At 42.8% G+C, this 18,672-nt stretch overlaps 1 protein-coding gene across 3 annotated transcripts; it reads right to left on the reverse strand.

Moving 5' to 3' along the window:
- Window positions 1-579: 579 nt before the first annotated feature.
- Window positions 580-16,599, reverse strand: SSR1 (signal sequence receptor subunit 1). 3 transcript variants are annotated; one of them, XM_065753418.1, is made up of 9 exons: window positions 16,440-16,598; window positions 15,163-15,281; window positions 13,894-13,981; window positions 13,472-13,734; window positions 12,919-12,995; window positions 12,196-12,274; window positions 11,323-11,416; window positions 9,138-9,201; window positions 580-1,075 (listed from the first exon to the last, which is right to left on the reverse strand). In XM_065753418.1, exons 1-9 carry the CDS (start codon window positions 16,516-16,518, stop codon window positions 1,051-1,053), a joined length of 888 nt encoding a protein of 295 aa, XP_065609490.1. In that variant the 5' UTR covers window positions 16,519-16,598; the 3' UTR covers window positions 580-1,050. The 3 variants fall into 3 exon arrangements, with proteins under 3 accessions (XP_065609490.1, XP_065609491.1, XP_065609492.1); XM_065753419.1 differs by lacking the exon at window positions 580-1,075 and having other exon boundaries at window positions 8,455-9,201; window positions 16,440-16,597; XM_065753420.1 differs by lacking the exons at window positions 580-1,075; window positions 9,138-9,201 and adding an exon at window positions 10,697-10,827 and having other exon boundaries at window positions 16,440-16,599.
- Window positions 16,600-18,672: the final 2,073 nt, after the last annotated feature.

Below are 18,672 nucleotides of genomic sequence, written 5' to 3' on the forward strand. Positions count from 1 at the left end.
ACTTAACGTGGAGATAATTCAATCACTACATTGAGCACTTGACTGTGAAAGCGCAAAATGAAATAAAGGAAAAAAAAAATAAAAAAAAAATAAAAAAACCTCACAAAAATAACAAAAAAAAAAAGCCAACCTTGTTTGAGGCGATTCTGAAATAACTTTTCGGGGCTTACGTGAGTCTGATTCCATTTTCAGAATGATTCGTAATTTCCTCTCTCCTCTGTGTGTCTCCTTTCTCTCTTCTCTCCCCACGAAGGAAGGTTAATCCTAGTGATTTCATCCCATGCAGGAAACAGTAATAAATGTGTAGAATTCATATTTTTCTAAAGGGAACTTAAACTGCTGCTACGAATTGTGTACAAGACTGGTTTATGCCACATGAACAGAGAATCACACGTTTGTTTTGGTACTTTTATTCCTCTTTTTATTCAGTTGTACAGTACTTCCAAATTCAAAATAAAAGTTGTTCTGTATCAAACCGTCTAAGCAATAAAATGTTATATTTAAAAATTACAGGTTCCAAAATGGACGTGGCTCTTCTTGTGAGTTTGTTGGTGCTTGGTTTTGAGCTGGAGGGCCAAAACTCTTCAAAATGGTGCTCTGCTTTGCGGGCATGCTCTTAAAATAGCAACTGGAAACAGAAGAGATGATGTTGGTGCTGATTTTGCCGTGCAGGTGCTGGGCTGGAGTGGCGCGGCCTTCCCTTAGCTGCGGCCACACCTGCACGTCCCAACAGCGTGGCATGGCGATGGAGAGGTGCCGAGCTCTTTTCTACGTAAATGTAGGAGGTTTCTGCCATCCTGCTTTTGGTTTTGCATGAGTGTTTATGGCTGTGAAGTCCTCAGGATGTACGGGGAAGCCACGTGCGATTGTCAAAAAAACAAAAAAGAGAAATCCTTTGTTGTAGCTTGTCAGAGCCGCCTTAGCTGCATTTCATGTGCTTTCATATAAATAAAGTGCATTTCACAGGACAGTGAGCCAAAGAATCGTTTGAGTTGCGTATCCAGTTCCGGAGGCCAGGGAAGTACAGAGCAGCTGAGCACCTGCGTCTCCTTAACTCCTGGTGGGATGAGTCTTTCTGGTGGAGAAGGGAACCAGAGTCAAAGTTAGAGATGTAGCAATGGGCACTGCATGCCCTGCTCCTGCCTTCCTTCCTCCAGCCTCTGGCACCCTCACGGCAGCAGTTACAGCTCCCCATGCACAGTGCTCTGAGGGGGGGGACCTGATTCCTCACCACCAAACACAACAGGGCACTGCACCAGAAAGGAAATCTGGTGAGGCACGGCTCCTAGGTGTGACAGAGAGAAGGGAACAAGATTTCTGAGGGAAGAAAATGGCAGAAAATCTAGTTCCCAATGCACCTCAGGGGCAGCAGCCCCATGCTCACTGTGGGGTGCAGAGCCCTCTGCCACCACTGGGCAGCCCACCCCACGGGCAGGGGGCCGTGGGCTGTAGGCCACGGGAGGGATGGGTGTGCTGCTCTGAGGTGACTGTCCCAAAGCAGGACATGGAGCCTGGCCCGAGGCTCTGGCCTTTCTCAACATGGCCAACCTGGCGTCTTGCCTCAGCTGAGGGCTTTTAGTGGGGATGTGATTTTAGCTGAGTGAAACCTCCCTTCCCAGCAGTACCAGACACTGGTGGCACGTGCCTTCAGTCCCATGAAAAGCTGCAGACTTGTTTTCTTAGGACTTACTGGAAGACCGTGGGGGCATAGTAAGAGGAGAAGAGCTTGAGAGCAGAATAATTCAATGTTTTAAGGATCTGCCCCCAAATTTACCAGGTGCAAGGGCTGCAGCTAGATCAGCCCCAGGTGCTGCCAGGGCCCATCAGCAGTCCCTATTTATGGAAGTAGGTGTGGTCTCCTTCCTGTAGCAGCATGGGGAATGCTGTACTGTGTTCTAGATCATGTTCTGAGTTGACTTTCACAAAGAAATTCTGCATCTTCTGAAGTCTGTGAAGGAGACTGAAAGCTTGTGAAGGAGACAACTCACTCTACGGCTAAGCTCCTGTGACTGAGGGGCTTCCTGCCAGATACAAGGCCTTAGGCTCTCCCCAGAGCCCCTCTACCCCCTCGCTGCTGTCTAGTATCTGTCATCTCAATGCTCAGCAGATGCAGCAAGGAACCTAGGTCACCGTTTGTGCTTCTGGGAGCCATGCAGCTCCTTTGATAATGTCCCATGGAGCAAGGAGGCCTCCAGCTGCCAGGATCTGAGAACTGAGAGGCCAGCACAGAGACATCAGGACATCAATCTGTTCTGGGATAGCCTGGAGGGCGCAGGATGAAGGAGGCTGCTGCACTGAATGGAATTTTTACCTATGTGCTGTGGGAATGTGTCTGCCTTGCTGCTGTTGGCTTTCTGTAACCTCAGGTAAGTGACACTTAAATATATATATGTACATAATGGTGTTGAGGGGGTGCCTAACAGAGGAGGAAGCTGAGTTGAATTCTCTGGGGAAGTGAAACATGGCAGAAAGCCTTGCGGCAATCCTCTGAACAGCAGGAGCTAGAAACAGCTTCCTCCTTTGCTTTGCTTGCTTATTTTTCCTCTGCCAGATCTGCCTCTTGGTAAAGCTGCTAGTAATGCATGAGGAAACCCTGTATGATGGTCATTTGCAATGTGCTATTGTGAAATCACTTGAGCTCCTCTGATGCCTTTCAGCAAGGGGTTTTGAAGTAATTTACAAATGTAAGTTGTCAGTACACTGGAAGTGAGAGAGACACTTGCTGGAGAAATGGCTTCTTGTTGTTGAAGGCCCGACCTGTGCTCGTGTTCTCAGGGCCAGTGGTTAATGTGGTTGAGGCCATTGCTGCTGTGGGCCGACTCCCAAGTAGGCAATTTTTTGCTTGTAGCTGTGCTAGTAGTATGCTGTGGGAAAGCTGGGACAAAGTGTGCCTTGCAGTAGGGCCACCAAGTGTTCTAGCTGACAGTTGGGAGTGGCAGCAACAAGGGGAACAACAAAACATGCTCATTTGTGGTGTTGCGCTCACAAAAAGAGTTCTTAGTGTGTGTGTGTACACAGAACTGGCAGCTTTATATTTATATTTACTTACCTTAGGGTGATGACAATGCTAGTTGTGAGATATAGGTTTGCTTTAACCAATGAGCACTACGTGCTTGTAAATCAAGGATTGCTGTGTGTGACCAAGACCTGGTTTCGTCAGTTGTTGGGGGGTTGGACTCTGTGATCTCTAGAGGTCCCTTCCAACCCTACAGTTCTGTGACTCATGATGCTAACATGACTAAAGCGTCACCATTTGAGGTTACATATATCAGGTCAGTTAGGCTCTGCAGACGGAATAAACCAAAGCACAGAGCTGTCTGTGCAGATACAGCAACGCATTGCAAACCTGCACCACAACACAGCTGGTTTAACTTTGATCTCCTGCCCAGATTGTTATCTGCCAGTATCTCACAGAGCTAAAACCACAGCAGCCTTCAAGCACATCTACATTAAACACTGAGAATGCACTGAGCTGGTCAGAAAAAGCTGCCAGGGTCAAGGGATGAAAGAAAGGAATGGATCTGGAGAAGTGAGCAACTCGTGTATTGAATGGATTTCTAGCATTGATGCGGAGCTGCCCACTGCTTTAATGCATTTGGCACTGCTTTGGATGAATGTACCTCTTTCAGAAATGTTTTTTCTGAACTAAAGCATTCTCTTCAGCAGTTGTACAACACCTACTTAAGAATGAAGGCACTTAATTTCAGCACTTAATTGAAAGTGATAGCAGCACCTCCCAGGGTTCCTTGTGGCAGTTTCATGGAGCAGCTGGGGATGTCTCTGCAGTTTGTCACCAGATCCCTGCACAGAGCAGAGCTCATGAGGCAGCCTCACCTGCTGTGAGACAGAATAACTCAGCCCAATTTCATTGTGTAGCAATGCAGCTGCTGTGCAATACTCTTATCCTCACCTTCCAGGTGCAGAAGGGCAATAGGGTGTTACAGGGTCACAACCCATCATACTTGCTATGCTGGAAAGGAGCTGGTCCCTGTGTGGCATGGCTTGCAAAATACAGAACAAATCAAACTGGGTTTTGTCGTTCTGAAAGACCAAGAATGCTCTAAGGCAAACAGTAGCTTTAGTAAAAGTGTAATGTATCACAGTTAGGGGTGTTAGGGAATTTATACTTCCATTATCTCTTGCTTCAGTGATAGCATTGGCCATGCTGTATGCAGTCAAGAGGTAATAAGTCAGAGGATGTTAATTAATCATAGCTTTTTCTTCCTAATGGATGCCTGCAAAGAGTGCTTTGAGACTTCCTTTCTTGTTAAGATTCCTGCTAAGTGAACCAACAGAGCAGTTGGCTCTTTCTGCCCCTTGAAAACATCCAAGTTTCCTATGAAAGTGTCAGAGTAGTGTACTTTTGTTTCACAATGTTAATTAAAAAGCATGAACTTGGGAAACCAGAGCGTGCTCTGTGCTCATGTGTTGAGCTGAACAGATGATGAGCAATGAGGAAAGAGGTTAAATTTCAGCTTTCCCTTGTCAGTTACCTGAGTGAATGCTCTGACACTGGAAAGGTACTGCACTGTGCTTAATATAAATGTATAATCAAGACAAGAAACATGAAGGGAAAGAGGAGGACAGGCTACTGGAATGACTGCATGACTGGTGTGGAGAATAGATACCAGCAGGAGATTTAAAGAAAACTAGATCTCCTCAGAGTAAGAAAGACAGACTTCAGCTGTGGGAGTTAGTTAGTTACTTCTAACTGCCAGAGAATGTAAGTCAGAACGAGAACTTGGAAGCAGGTAACTTACTTGTTCACAAACATGGAGTCTCGCTCTATCCTTTGTTTCCCTTAGAACTGCTTGTCTGATGTGTGAACTCAGACAAAATGAACGTAGTGGTATGAGAGGCAGCTGGATGCAAGAGGCAGCAGGGAAATCATTTTAGAATCAAGGCTATTGGAAAGCATCTATGCTTTTTTTTGTACAAGGTTGCTCCTCTGCCAAGCACAAGCCAAGTTATCCCTCTGCAGTCTTAACTTTGGGGGTGAAAAGTCAGCCTCTCACTACCTAACAGTAGGTGAGAAACAGAACAGGAGAGCCCAAGTGCCAGTTCTGGAAGTGGCTACTGCATCTCAGAAGCAGGGGCCAAGCACAGATGCTACTATTACTTGTGTCTAGGCATTAAGATCCATCAAATACACTCTGAAAGTGATTGAAGAAAGAAAAAGCTTGCTTCGCAATCGCCCTTTGATTATCAGTTCTATTCACCCTCGACTTTGTAGGAAGGCAGTGGTTCCCAGCATCTCACCCTACAGGGACAGGAGGTGTACAGTAAGTGGATGACCACACTCTTCTGCTACAGAGACCTCCATTAACACAGGCACCCAGCACTTCACAACAGTGCAGGAAACAGCACTGGAGTGATTACAGGGCCTGAATGACTTGCAGCTAGCAAAGCAAAGGATGAGCAAGAAAACAGATTTTGATACTGACAGCTTTGTCACAGCATTAGTGAGAATCAATACCTACACAGAAGCTGTAATAAAGTAGAGGGTTAATCAAACTTGCATTGCTTACTAGTTTGCCCTTTTCCAGGAAGTCTTACCCTCTCTGCCTATATGCAGTATCCCTCCCTCAGCTGGTATTTTCAGTACTGCTGCCTGCAGTGTTAGCTTACCTAATGGCTGATGCAGCTACAGGGACTGGGCCTCGTTACCACCCTGTGCTTCAGCTGCCTTTAATCACCTTAACTGATCTTTTCCTATAGCTTATTCCATGCAGTTTTTAACTGATTAAAGAATGACTTTCTCAGGGACTCCCAGTCTTCTTCAGAAGGAATCTTAATTCTAACATCTGTCTATAGTTCAGAATGCCAAAGATACTTCCTTGCCCTTCTTCCAAATGGATTTGCAGAGCAGCTTTTCAAGTACAGCCTGTTTCCGTTCTTCTTGAGCATTTGCTACTAGAGGTCAGTTAGCAAGAAGAGAGCACCCAAGTACCACTCAGGCTTTTTGGTGCCATACTCATGCTTTATTAAAAAAAAAAAAACAACAAAAAAAAACACAGCTACAAGACGCTAAGAAAACTTCAAGTTTACAAAATAGCTGCAGCCACTTGAAGAGATCTGATCTCACTCCTAAATGAGAACATCACCTGCTGGTTAACTTAACAATTCAGTTGCAGTACATCATCTGAACTTAATCATCGAAAACAATCAGTCATTCTTAAGCTCTGTTGATTGTGTGTAAAAGAACAATAATCTGTATCACTTTGATTAAAAAAATTCCCTGGGGAAAATTTAAGTTACATGGAAAAGTGTGAGAGGAAAACTTAAGCCCACCTTTCAGCTCCTACAGAATCTGGATGAGCACACATTCATTCTGGCTTTGCTCCCCTTGTAAGTTAATCGCAATTCCTCTGCGTATTTAAGAGAAGCATTACTGAAGCTGCTCAGCTCTTCCCAGTGAGGGAAAGGAACTGATAGAACATGAATCTGTATAGTTGCCATCGCACTACATCAGTGCTGTGTCTTACTAGCTCCATGGAAGCATGCTGTGCAGGTGTCGAGTAGCTCGAAAACACTCCTGAAACAGCCCTTGGGCACTCCTATGAGGTAGGTGCTGTCCTTCCCTCAGAGAAGGAAGAGCAGACTTAACTGCTGCCTAGCACACCAGGCACACTGAAAAACATGACAACTAGCCCACATTAACTGATTTCCCCACTATTTCCCCAAATTCAGAGCTTTCAAATGCCATAGTTTAGCACCATGCGTACCAGGAATAAAAACAGTGAATGATGCTTTAGATTGCATCCATTCCAAGACACTCAGCCTACCTGAACTCAGGTATTGAGCCCACCTGTTTCCAAATAAGCTCAAGTGGGGCCATCATTACTACCATGTTTCACTCAGCTCCACAGCCTACAACAGAACTATTTTGTACACAAAAGAATTAAGCTGTCTCAATTATTATCTCTCTCATATTGGATGATACTGGGAAAACCTTTTCACAGTACAGAAGACTACAAGTATCAAATGCAATTCAGATGACTCCCTCACAAAGTTTAGCTCTTAGTGATGCAACAGAACCTGGATATCAGAAGCTGCTGTCCTGTCTTCTAATCCTTTGCTTTTTCTCTTGGAGTCCCACTTTACCTAGAGCAATTCTCATCAAGTCATTATCAAGGAGTTTCTATCAAGGAGTTTCCAATCTTGAAATCTTGGGAGAAGTTGAGTGCAGTTTAAGATTACCCATTCCCAGAAGCTGGGGGACAAATCAGAAAACCCACTTTGATTTCAGCTGAGATGCATAATCCTCCAAAAGGAACAAGAGGTAAAATAAGAGTATATCAGTCCCTACAATAGCTATAGATTTTTACCATATCAACTATTTATTACATGAACATTTTGCTGAACCAGTGCAAGACTGAATACTGACTCATAAACCTGCCACAGAGGCATCACAAAAGGCAATTTTTTTCTATGCTATTTTAGTCAGCTGTTAGAAAGTTACTCAGTTTGCAAAGAGATCCATAGGATCATTCAGCAATCTTCCCTATTAAAACAATTCTGCTTGGACTGGCATAGTGCAAAGTTGATGGAAGTATGACTGGGGGTTGTTCTTCCCATTGTAGTTCCCACACAGAGATGAGTCAAGAACATCTCCGCAATTCACTCTGGCATTCTGTATAGTAATCCAGTGTGAGTACATCAGGCAGCCTCAGAGCTTATGTACCTCCAACATACTACAGGATTTGTACGTATTGCTCAACTCTTGTTGGCTTAGCTCAGTCCCTACAAAACAAGTACGGATCCAAAAGCACTTTTGCATGTGATTTCTTTCCCCTTCCTGATCCTCATCTCAAATCGGTGCCTTTCCCTGAACCAAACCAGCTCCCAGATAACCTTCAGACACAAAGAACTGCTACTTGAGAAGGCTCAAATTGTTTCCATCTCAATTGCAAACTGCTTTATCAGCTTTCCTCCCCCTCCACCCCTTAAAATTACAAGTCCAGATCAACAGCTGCATCCCTGCTAGTTGTGTGAATTGTGCCTACCACAAGAAATCCCACCTTGACCACATACAACTTTCCTGGTGGAAGTACTGAAGTAATATGTAGTTAATGGAAATACTGTTTCTAATGGGAAAGCCAGGGTGATCAAAAGCTTAACTCAGACCAACCTGACAACTCAAAATTAAAACTCAAACTGTAAAGGCTGAACGTAACAATTGGTCACTTAAAAAGACTGTCTGAAGCCAAGAGCTTCTCATATTCAGTTTCAAGTGCAAGGAATACACCCACAGTCTTTGCCCCACATAAAGCTTGAAGAAAATCCCACGTGTTTTGATAGAGACAGCATTTGAGTCTTTGTGAGAGTACCAAGAACGTACTGGAAAGTTGTTCTAGCTTACTCCAAATTTCTCGGGTAAACACTGCAGAGGTACCACTACATAGAGAACACCTAAACTGTCAGAATGACTCGATAACCATTTAACAAGTTGGGTATAAAAAAAATTTATGTAGCAATATCAATTCAGCACACAAATTCCATGCTTCACAAGTTCTGCTGCTGTGTAAGAGTTGTCCTAACATCTATGCAGATAAGTTCAGATGTTTAAGTCACTGCATACCCAGGTCAAAACAGCAGCAAAATGTCTACACCACTACAAGCAGCTATACCCAATTGTGCCTTTAGAATGCTAACTATGCAGAAATCCAGACGATGAGTGCCTGGAACAGGACTGGCCACACAAACCTGGGTCTGTGTGTGCAATAGAGAACAGGTTACCAAGAAGAAAAACGTATACAGATTCTGATACAGACAGGATACGATCAAGACAAGTCTCTAGACATTCAGATTATGGGGAGGGGAAGAAGTATTTCTGAGTATACAGATGACAAGCCAGCATTTAAAAGAACTCTAAAGGCACATTTCAGGTAGCATGGTTCTGTTAAGACCAACTGCTTACACACGCAGGCACAAGTCTTAATTGGCTCCCCCCAACAATTACTTAATAAAAAGAGAAGTGCATTTTCAGTAATATCAACACCATTCAGTTAAACTGTTCAGTCCAAATGTTTAGCAGTATTTTCCTTATGCTGATACGGACTCTGCACTACTCCAATCCAAAAAACCCAACAGGCATGATTAGTAAAGGTTCAACTGTTGCACTAGTTAACATTTACTCATCAGAGCCTGCTGATCTCTTCTGTGCCCTCTTGCGGGGCAACCTCCTTGGTGAAGCTTTATCTGAAAGAAGAAAAGCAGATGCATTAGCTGTCTCATCTACTTCATGTCAGTTGTTACACAACACTGCCCTTGTAGCAAGATGCATGATGAAAAAAGCCAGCTCAAGCATCTCAATGCTTTAAAAAAAGCACAGAATATTAGAAGATACTTGCAACACAAACAGCAACAAAAATAACATTTCTGTTCTGTAACGTGCAATTCTGGAGTGGGTTACTAAACCATCCATTACTGTACCAAAAAAGCCACACTCTCCTGATGGATCTGCATGCTCTGCTGTTTTAGAGCAAAAGTTTCATGCTCAATAATTACACTTGCAGAGAGTTGATGAATGATTTACTACTGGTTTTAGTTTACCTGCCTGAAGAAGGTGATAGACCCTCCCTTTACATAGCTCTGCCTTACATGAAATATTTCTGCATTCATAAATGAACAGAAGTGTTCAGCTGTGAAAAGAATCCCACCAGTGCAGAAGCCATCCACACTGAATTATGTGGGTATTTCTTTATAATCACACATTCCACACAGGGAAGCCACCAGCAGCCATCATAAGCAATCAGAACACTGATGCATCTTCAACAGAAGAGGCATGAACCTCTGAGCATCCCAAAGGCATTTTTCATTCTAGTGCTAAGTCCTATTTTAACCTAACTAGGAATTAAAGACAATCACAGTTAAAATCTTAACCCTCAGTTTTCCTAGCCTTCAGGTACTGAGAGATGAACCTACTTCAGCTTAAAGGAGGATAAACACTGACAAGATGAAGCTATTTCAAGACAGCTTGCTCTTCAAAGAGGTCTATCATCCAGAGCTTGTACTCCTTGCTAGACTGAGACTTTCTAAGCCTAGATTTTTATACTGTTATTCCATTGTCTCATGTGGAAAATACAAGAAAACTGTCATTTTCCAGGTGAAAAACGAGTCCTAATACCCATGTAATATTAGTACAGTTAAAAAGGGATAAGGAATCAAAAAACTTGATTTATAACCACCTGTCACAACTTGTCAAAACCTAGGACCTGAAGGCCTTCTATACTAAATGAAACAGAGTAAGATCACCCAAAAACCCTTATCAAAACTGGAGCACTTGTAAAATAAAGGTAGTTGCTGCAAAGGGAAGAGCTTCTTTGTTTTAGAATGTGCTTTGTTTGAAGTGAGACTGACTCACCTCAGACCAACCAGCAACAGCCTACTAGTGATAGGGAGTTTATGTGGATTAAAAAAGACCCAGGAAGAGAGATCTGCCTATAAAGCTATTATACTCCAAATTGAGGCTCATTCCTCCTTCAGCAACAGCTTGACACTACACCAAGGCAGAACACTACATCATAGGTAAAGGGGGTCTGGCAACTGTTAGAGCAATACTTCAACAGTACACCACTACAACATAACCAAAGATTTTACATACTTGTACCATATTAATATCTCAAAGCATATAAACTTCTATACATATAAAATGTTTGAATGGTTTTATGCATCTGTTCTGCAAACTTTTACTGCTCATGCCACACCACCAGTGATCGCATGCAGGAAGAAGGGTTTCTATCCATGCCTAATTATCACACTGACAATACATTCAGAGCTTCCACTCTTTAGCACTCAAATTTGCCTCACCTCTTCTACTCTGCACTGAAGCCATGGGAAAGCAGTAACAAAAGAAACAGAAAGAAGTTAGAAAAACTCAAACAAATACATTTTAAAGAAATCAGATACTAGCTTTGTTTTGGACATTTCAGAGCAAAAATTGAGTCATTCTGGACACAAAGAACACAAATTCCAAGTTTAACTTGTCTTTATGAATACTCCCCTGCAGTCCTTATTAGAACTTCAGTCTCTAGGTAAGCTTCCAATCAACTTACAGAAGCTTTCAGGTATTTTGCTGTTTTCTTGTGATCCATATGTCACTGCTGAAAAAGAGGCTATGAAGTGTGAAAACAGCCACTGAGTGCCATTACTGTTATCAACCAGACAACTCTGTTCTGTATAGGAACAGGCTGTTAACAATGTAATCATTAAGCCCAGTGCTTTAGACTGTTTCTTATTCCCTAGAACTTGTGTTTGTTCTAGGAAATCAATATTAGGCAAACTGTTTGATTGCTTAATTTTGTGGCACAGGCTACTTACTTATTTGATTTAAAGTTTCCTGGGGAATCCAGCTCATATCAACATCATTCTGATTTGATGTTCCCATCTCAACTTTCTGTACTGGTCTTTTTCTCTGAAAATTCAAGGAAAAGTTTTTTTTTTTTTTGCATTCAACAGTGTTCCAACAGCACAAACATTACAAGTGATCAATAGTTCTTTAATAAAGAAATTGCAACTGTTTCACTAAGAGGCAAACGTAGGGTTAGTCAATAAGTGATGCTGTTACCCATTTAGCAATTTATTTGCCTTGATTTGGTGTTAACACTCTTAAGGCTTCACAATAGCTATTCTACGCAGATATTAAGACTCATGCACGCCTAGACAAGTTCTTTACACCTTGTTATGAAAAAGTAGCTGTCAATAGCCCAAGCTAGATATTGTTATGCTTAATTAGATTGGCACAGCATTCTTTTATATAACACTGAAGAACAGAGTCTGAGTAATTGTAGTAATTCCATAGGAAGCTTCATAAAATTGCATTAAGGACTGGACAGCCATTTTCCCCAGAGTTGAAACTTAAAAGCCAGCAGGGGGAAGTCTACCTAGCAAGCTTTTTGTCAGCAGCTGCACACATCCAGAGACTGGAAGGGAAGAAAAGCTTTACATTCAGCCATTCCAGTATCACGATAAAGATCAGTCATAAAGAGTGCCAGGCAAGAAACCCACCAAGCCTTCAGTTCTTATTTTAAAGCTTCTATAGATCTGCCCAGTAATCTTTACAATCTTAATTCTGAAAGTATGTCTTCTGAAGTTCTACCTGTACCTCTGAACACTAGAAGCAATTACTACTTCTCCTTCCTCCCTGACAGTGAGGCCTCGTGTTACTACCTACACAGACAACACCCCACTTACCTTCCTAGATTCTAGTAACTGATGCAGGCCAACAATAACAAGTAGACCAAGTCCAGCAAGGAACATGTACATGAAGATCCTTTAAAAAATTTAAAGATGTTCAGTTAATGACTTTTAATGTTTAAGGAAATGTATAAATAGAGACAGAAACTAGAACTAGCTTCAGCCACATTCCCATTTGATCTTTCCCAACCCATACTGTAGGTGGGGGGGGAAAAATGAACCTGCAACTTAGGTGTTTACAATTAAGTGATTATTCTGACTTTTATTTCAGAAACCAATTCTAACTTTAATGCTGAACAACAGAACATTTGAAGAATGCTATACAAGCTGAAAAAGCATATGCACGATTACTGAAATTTAGTACCTGCAGTAATTCTTTCAAAATACCATGGTTCAAGATGCTGGGATGTATGTTTGTTTGACTGCATTAACACTTGGAAAAGCATTAGTGAATTATTTATTCACCTATGCTGTTCTCTTCTGCAAATACAATTTCATACAATGGTTACTTTTGGTTGAGTTTTTCTTAATGGTTCTTAGTGTGGGGGAATAAGCTCATATTTTCAGTCAAGACTGCAACAGACAAATGCCTTCTACACCACCAGCAACACACAGCAGACCTAACATTCAATAAATCAAAGGTATGAGCTATTTTCATCACCCCCTCCCTCATCAATAACTTTAGTACACCAACTAGACATTTATCTTCTGCCTCCTTACGTTTCTCCATCCAGTCCATCTTCCTTTTCAATAATCGTAACCGTTTGATTGAAGACAGCATCTTGAAACACATTACCCTATAAAAAGAAGTTTCCACATTTCAAATTGTTTCCTTCAACACATACACAGCTTCTAGCTCTTCCCACGTTCTTGGGAAAACTCAAAAAGGAAGCTAATGCTGCATTGTTCATTTGCTCATGAAGTCAAGTCTGCACGTGGGATTCAGGCAGTTAAGTTTGTTAACAAAGCCTAATCTGAAAAACAAAGTGAAATTCAAGTTTCACTGTAAGCTTTTTTTTTAAATAAATGATTATAGCCGACTGCTACACAATGGAAGAGCATTCCAGCTTCCATTGCTAATGTAACTGTAACATAAACAGCATAAAATGTACCTATACTGGGAAGTAGACAGCATGCCAACGCATCTACTGATGTGCTTAAAGACTTCAAAGGCATTTGCGGCCTGAAGAAATATTAACTTGACTAAGCAGTTCCTTCCTGACGTTGCCACATCAGCTAAAAACACTGAAATGAATTACAATATCATGCTTACATTTGCATCTCTGTAGTTGAGATTGATAACTAATCCAAAAGGACGGCCACCCATAGGCTCAGCAGGGATGAAAGAGTACTCAAATGTAGCTTGTCTCTGCGGAGGAACTACTGTATTCAGAGGGAGAGCTGTGAAGTTCTGGATATAAAACTGGTAATCTTGAGGGTACCGGAATGAAGCATCAAGAGACTCAACAATGAAGTCTTCTGTACCCTTATTGGTGAAGCCTACCAGGAATTTCACTATGTTGTTTGCTGGAAAATCTGAAACAAGAATATTCAACTATTAAAAACTCCCATACTGCATACAGAGTCCCTGTTTCTGGAGTCAGACCCTTTTTTAATTTTTTAAGGGCCTCACTGTTTTAATTGATAAACTCTAAGCACAGTAAAGAAAATGGTTGACTGGAACAGGACTCTTACCTTCACCTTTGACAAATAATATTGTTGTATCAGCACTAGGTGAGGCTTTAGGTTCTCCTGACAAGTCTTCTTCCTCTTTTTCTTCTGTCTAAGACAAAAGACTTTTTTGAAAAATCCTACAGAGAACAGTGAAGGCAAAGACCCATGCTTGTTTTATGAGAATCCCACATAGTATCACTGTGTCAAACCACACACTGTCAAGCATTAGTACCAACTCCTGCCACTGCAGAATTAGCACTAAGTCTGTTCTCCTTCTAGACTTGATCTGCATGGTTTTTAGCATTATTCTTCTCTAATTGAGTGACTAAACTCAGCTGCCTTTGGCTGTATTTAAAGTTTTCTTACCAGAAAGCAAGAATAAACTTTTCACCCAGGGGTGGAAGGAAAAGACTAGAATTTAAGTATTAATCATTCACATCACTAAGCTATTTCTGCTTAGAAATCATGGATAGCCATAAGACAAATGAGAATTATTTTCACTACAGTCAAGAGTGTATTCAACTTTAAGAAGTACCATGTTCCCTTGGAAACAGATTCCTGGAGCAAAGAGTTTATGAATTCACTTGTTCAAGCTCACCTTTGTGATGACTTTTTAATTTGGCAATTAAAATCCTTAAGGGCATATTTCCAAAAGAGGAGATCAAGGAGTCACCACCTTCTCCATCAAATGAAAACAAGGTTGTTTCCATTTTCATCTGTCTGCTGAACCAACTCATTTGAAATTAGTGGCACCATTTGATTTCACAGCTAGAACAACCATATGAAGCAGAATCTAGCCTACTGGATCAGCTGTGCATGCACCATTTGGTTGGGAATCCCTGAACCAGAACTGAAGTCAAGAAGCCAGGCTCAAGGTGCTATGCAAAACTACCTGGCTTCAGTAACATATAAAACAAACTGCCAAAAAAGGATCCCATTTTCTACCTTGCTTAAGTTGCATACTGCTTGTTTTAATTACATTTGCAAGGTTACTTAATGAATTCTATCAGTAGAGAATAACTAGCAAATCCTCCACCGCTTAGCAAAGCTGGCCAGCCATGAGCTCACAAACAGCAATAAGGCTAACAGAATCACAGAACAGTTACTGGGTCTTTATTGGTACCATGCAAGCCTTCTCCCTCCCAGTCATGCCCTTCAAGCAGAACAGGAGACTCTGAAACAGCTACTTAGAAATATCAATGCTATTAAACAAAGCACTTAAGTTCAACTAGGCATCTTCAAGCACTTTTAGTCACTCTTACTTATGAAAAAACATTCATGTACAATTACCAAGTCTGTAGGCTCATCTTCTTCAACTTCAGCTTCATCATCTTCATCTTCAACTACTGTATCTTCCACGGCTTCCTCATCTTCTGTAGCATCTTGAGCTGCAGCTAATAAACCTGAACCTACAGAAGATGCAAGCACAAAAGCTTTTTAGTACCTTCTTAACCAACAGAAAACTGATATGGTATACAGAAGGCAACCAGGTTGCCATTAAAGCTATTAAAATACATTGTTTTTTATCATTACAAACGTAAAATCTAAAGTGATTGCTGTTATGGGTAATGTAACTTTGGGAGTTACATTTCTTTTAAGACCAGCAAGCTTAGTAAATGATTAACTGCCCTTTTCATCTGCTGGTATCAGGACACTACACTTCCACACTTTCAAAGGTAATCATAAAGCAATTTCACGTTAAGCTTTCAGACCTAGGAAAGCGTTTTAATGTAATCTTGATATATGAGTATATTAATGTGCTCAACAGAACTGGCCTGCCCATCAGAAAAGAAACCTGACCTAGAACTGGATAAGCGCAGTCAAGCAGTTCATTTCTTTGGTGCTGTGTCGTACGACCAAATACTGAGCAAGGCAGACAGGGCTGAATCCAACAGCAGCCACAAGACAGATTTCTCTCTGTATTTATAACACACGTCAGGCACAGAACTTTTACTAACACTGAGAAAAATGTAGGTTTAAGAAGAGCAGCGAGGCAGTGGCACAGGCTGCCTGGGGGGTGGTGGAGTCACCATCCCTGGAGGCACTCAAGAACTGTGCAGATGTGGCACTGTGGTTAGCAGGCACGGTGGCTGCACTAGACGATCCCACAGGCCTTCTCCAAGCTCCGTGATCGCGTCGTACAGGAGATTAGAGAGTTCTGTCGGTTCTTGCGTTCCAAAAACGAAAGAGCAGAAATGAATGGACGACGGAATTGCGCAAGCCTGGAGCAGCTCACTGCCCTGAGTACACGCGTTAAACAAATACTTCAGAAGCTTTCACGTGGAATAAAACCCCTTGCCCAGCACCAAGGGCTTCGGGATTACGGGTAACGGTCGGAAAACGATCAAATAAAACCCCCTCCCTTAAACTCCTTAGGAGTACACTGGAAAGTCTTTGCCCGACCACACGCAACGATCCAATGACTCGGAGTAACGCGTTATTTAAGCCCATAGGGCTGAACGGGACACGGCGAGCGGCGGCGCCCTGAAGGACCCGGCGGGGGAGGGCCGCGTGCAGCCGTTACCGCCCCCACCAACGGCGCTTCCCTTCCTCTCCCTGCTCCTTACCCGTGCCGCTACCCCGGAGCAACAGAGCGGCGGGAAAGACGAGTAGGACGAGCAGCAGCAGGCGCGGCACACTCCTCATGGCGGCGGCAGGCCGGCAGCCCAGCGCCTGGCGCTGCGGGCGTTCTAAATGGCGGCCGCCTCCAGCAGGGACCGCCCCGCCCCGCGCCGCAGCGGACGTGGCTCCGCCGAGGAGGAGCGGCGCGGTCACGTGAGCTTAGCACACGTCGCCCCTCCGCACGCGGTCCGCGCGCCTGCGCGGTTCTGCTCGTGCGCATGCGCTGGTCGGCCGGCTCGCCGCGCTTCACGCAGCCGCTTTCGATCTCTGGGCCCTCAGTGCGCATGCCCGGCCTCTCGCTAGAGTGATGCGACGTCGGCGTGAAGTTTACCCGTCCCTCTTGCTTTAGATTATCTGATATTTGGTGGTTTCACTGAAGAAGCTTCTCAGGGCGATATCTTTGAGGGCGATACGTCGTTCGAGAAGATCTTTCCTTAAAGAAAACATAAAGTGTTTCAAGCCCTTCCCAGATTCCCCAATCAAACAGTGAAATGCCAAGCCCTAAAACAGCCCCCACGCTTCCTCTTTCCATCGGAGCAACGTCAGGGTGCAATCAAACAGAAGCAATGTTTAATTGCGTTCAGTGTTTTGCAGTAATTGGAGTTTGTCATACGTGCATGTGCGGCATTCTGCAGGGGCGGTGGTAGATGGCATCTCCCTCTGAATTTTGATTGAATCCACTCCGAACCTGCAAATTAAAAGCAACAGCAACAAACAGGGCCTTTTTATGTGGTTTTTATCTCACTCTTACTTTAAGCATGCCAGCAATACAACATTCAGTATCGGCTGAAGCATGATTACAAAAACCAGAGGCCATCCACTGCTATGGATGTATTTCTGTCAGAAATACCCTCTCAGCAGCAGAACTTTGCATTCTGCAGAGATTTCTGTGCTGTTTAGCATCACCTTTGGCCGAATGTGACTGACTTAAGCAGTCATGGCTTTTTGAAGAAGTAGCTGAATGTTTTTGCTAGGGGGAAATAAATGAGCAAATGCCAGCAGGCTACAGAAGGCGTTCTGCTTAGCACGGCCTGGTTTGAAACATCCTGTATCTTTTAAGCAGTGGCTACCTGTATTTTACGTTTCCTTTCCATTCAACTTAAATGATCCTGCTCTTACTAATTAACCTGTGCAGTGCTCTCACTGAATGCACATGTGGTGGGAGCAGAGAAAGGAGTTAACAGAAAGAGCACGTGAAAATAAGTGAGACACTGTGACCCACGTAGTGGAGGTGCTAACTCACGGCCTGAACCAGTGATTGAGCACCTGGTGGGAAGGCAGGGCCAACCCAGGGGAGCTCAGGTGCATGCAGTGTACCTGAGTGACTAGAACGGATGCAGCCAGGATCCACCCTTTCCAAAACCTTATTTAAGGGTTGGCTATGAAGACAAGGATACTTCAATGCAGGTCCCTGTTTTCTTGAGACCTTCTAATTGTAAGTGGCTTTTTTTTCTTTTGTTTCTGTATCTACAGCTGTTGCACTGAGGCTTGTTCTCATTTGTTGTAGCCTGGGATTGTGTCAGCCTGCTATTGTTGCTGTACTTTCTATTATGTTACAACTGATGTTAGTGAAACGCTGTCTCACACAGTCTGCAGTACTGTAGTAGGGCTACAATCTATTGGGCTGCAATTTTGTGTTAAGTCCTCTATCCCCAGTGAACAATGTATAACTTTAAAAAAGTAAAAAGTAGAAAGACTAAATGAATAATTAAAGCAAGATGTGGGTGTTGTTGATCTCTTTTTTGAGGGGAACAGACTATACTGGGGGGTATTCACATACACTGTAGGAAATAAGACCTATTAGCTGAAGTCATGTGACTTAGCTTTAATTTATAGATCTGTCTATAACTTGTTTCTTGTGAATTTGGGAGACAACTTCCATTCAAGTCTCTTTGTTGTTTTCCTTTCTTACAGTTTCCCTGAGGAGTTTTTGCACTGTGATAGGTTCAAATCTGCGACTTGATTCAATTTTCAGTGTGCTGCCCAGCCAAATTGTGTTCTAGTTGTAATGGAAGTTCCTTACTGCTAGCTTAATTGGTATCAACAAAAGCAGTCCTGTGCTTCCAAAATAATTGTGTTGAGGATTATTTATCTTCTGTAGTTTAAAGAAGCAGTATGGCATTGAGAGATTTATTTCCTATTAAATACTACAGGACTTTTCAAAATGACTGTGTGGTA

Source organism: Cyrtonyx montezumae, unplaced genomic scaffold (assembly GCF_038088225.1).
Source record: "Cyrtonyx montezumae isolate F1298 unplaced genomic scaffold, pur_monq_1.0 scaffold_8, whole genome shotgun sequence".
Taxonomy (NCBI): Eukaryota; Metazoa; Chordata; class Aves; order Galliformes; family Odontophoridae; genus Cyrtonyx; species Cyrtonyx montezumae.

Bases quoted from the DNA above. Each gene is read 5' to 3' on its own strand.
- SSR1 (XM_065753418.1), bottom strand. From the start codon at position 16,518: ATGAGGAGTGTGCCGCGCCTGCTGCTGCTCGTCCTACTCGTCTTTCCC. The intron at 15,282-16,439 runs GTAAGGAGCAGG...CATCTTCTGTAG, and splicing joins GCTCCGGGGTAGCGGCACGG to GTTCAGGTTTATTAGCTGCA. The intron at 12,996-13,471 runs GTAAGCATGATA...TTCTTTTTATAG, and splicing joins TCAACTACAGAGATGCAAAT to GGTAATGTGTTTCAAGATGC.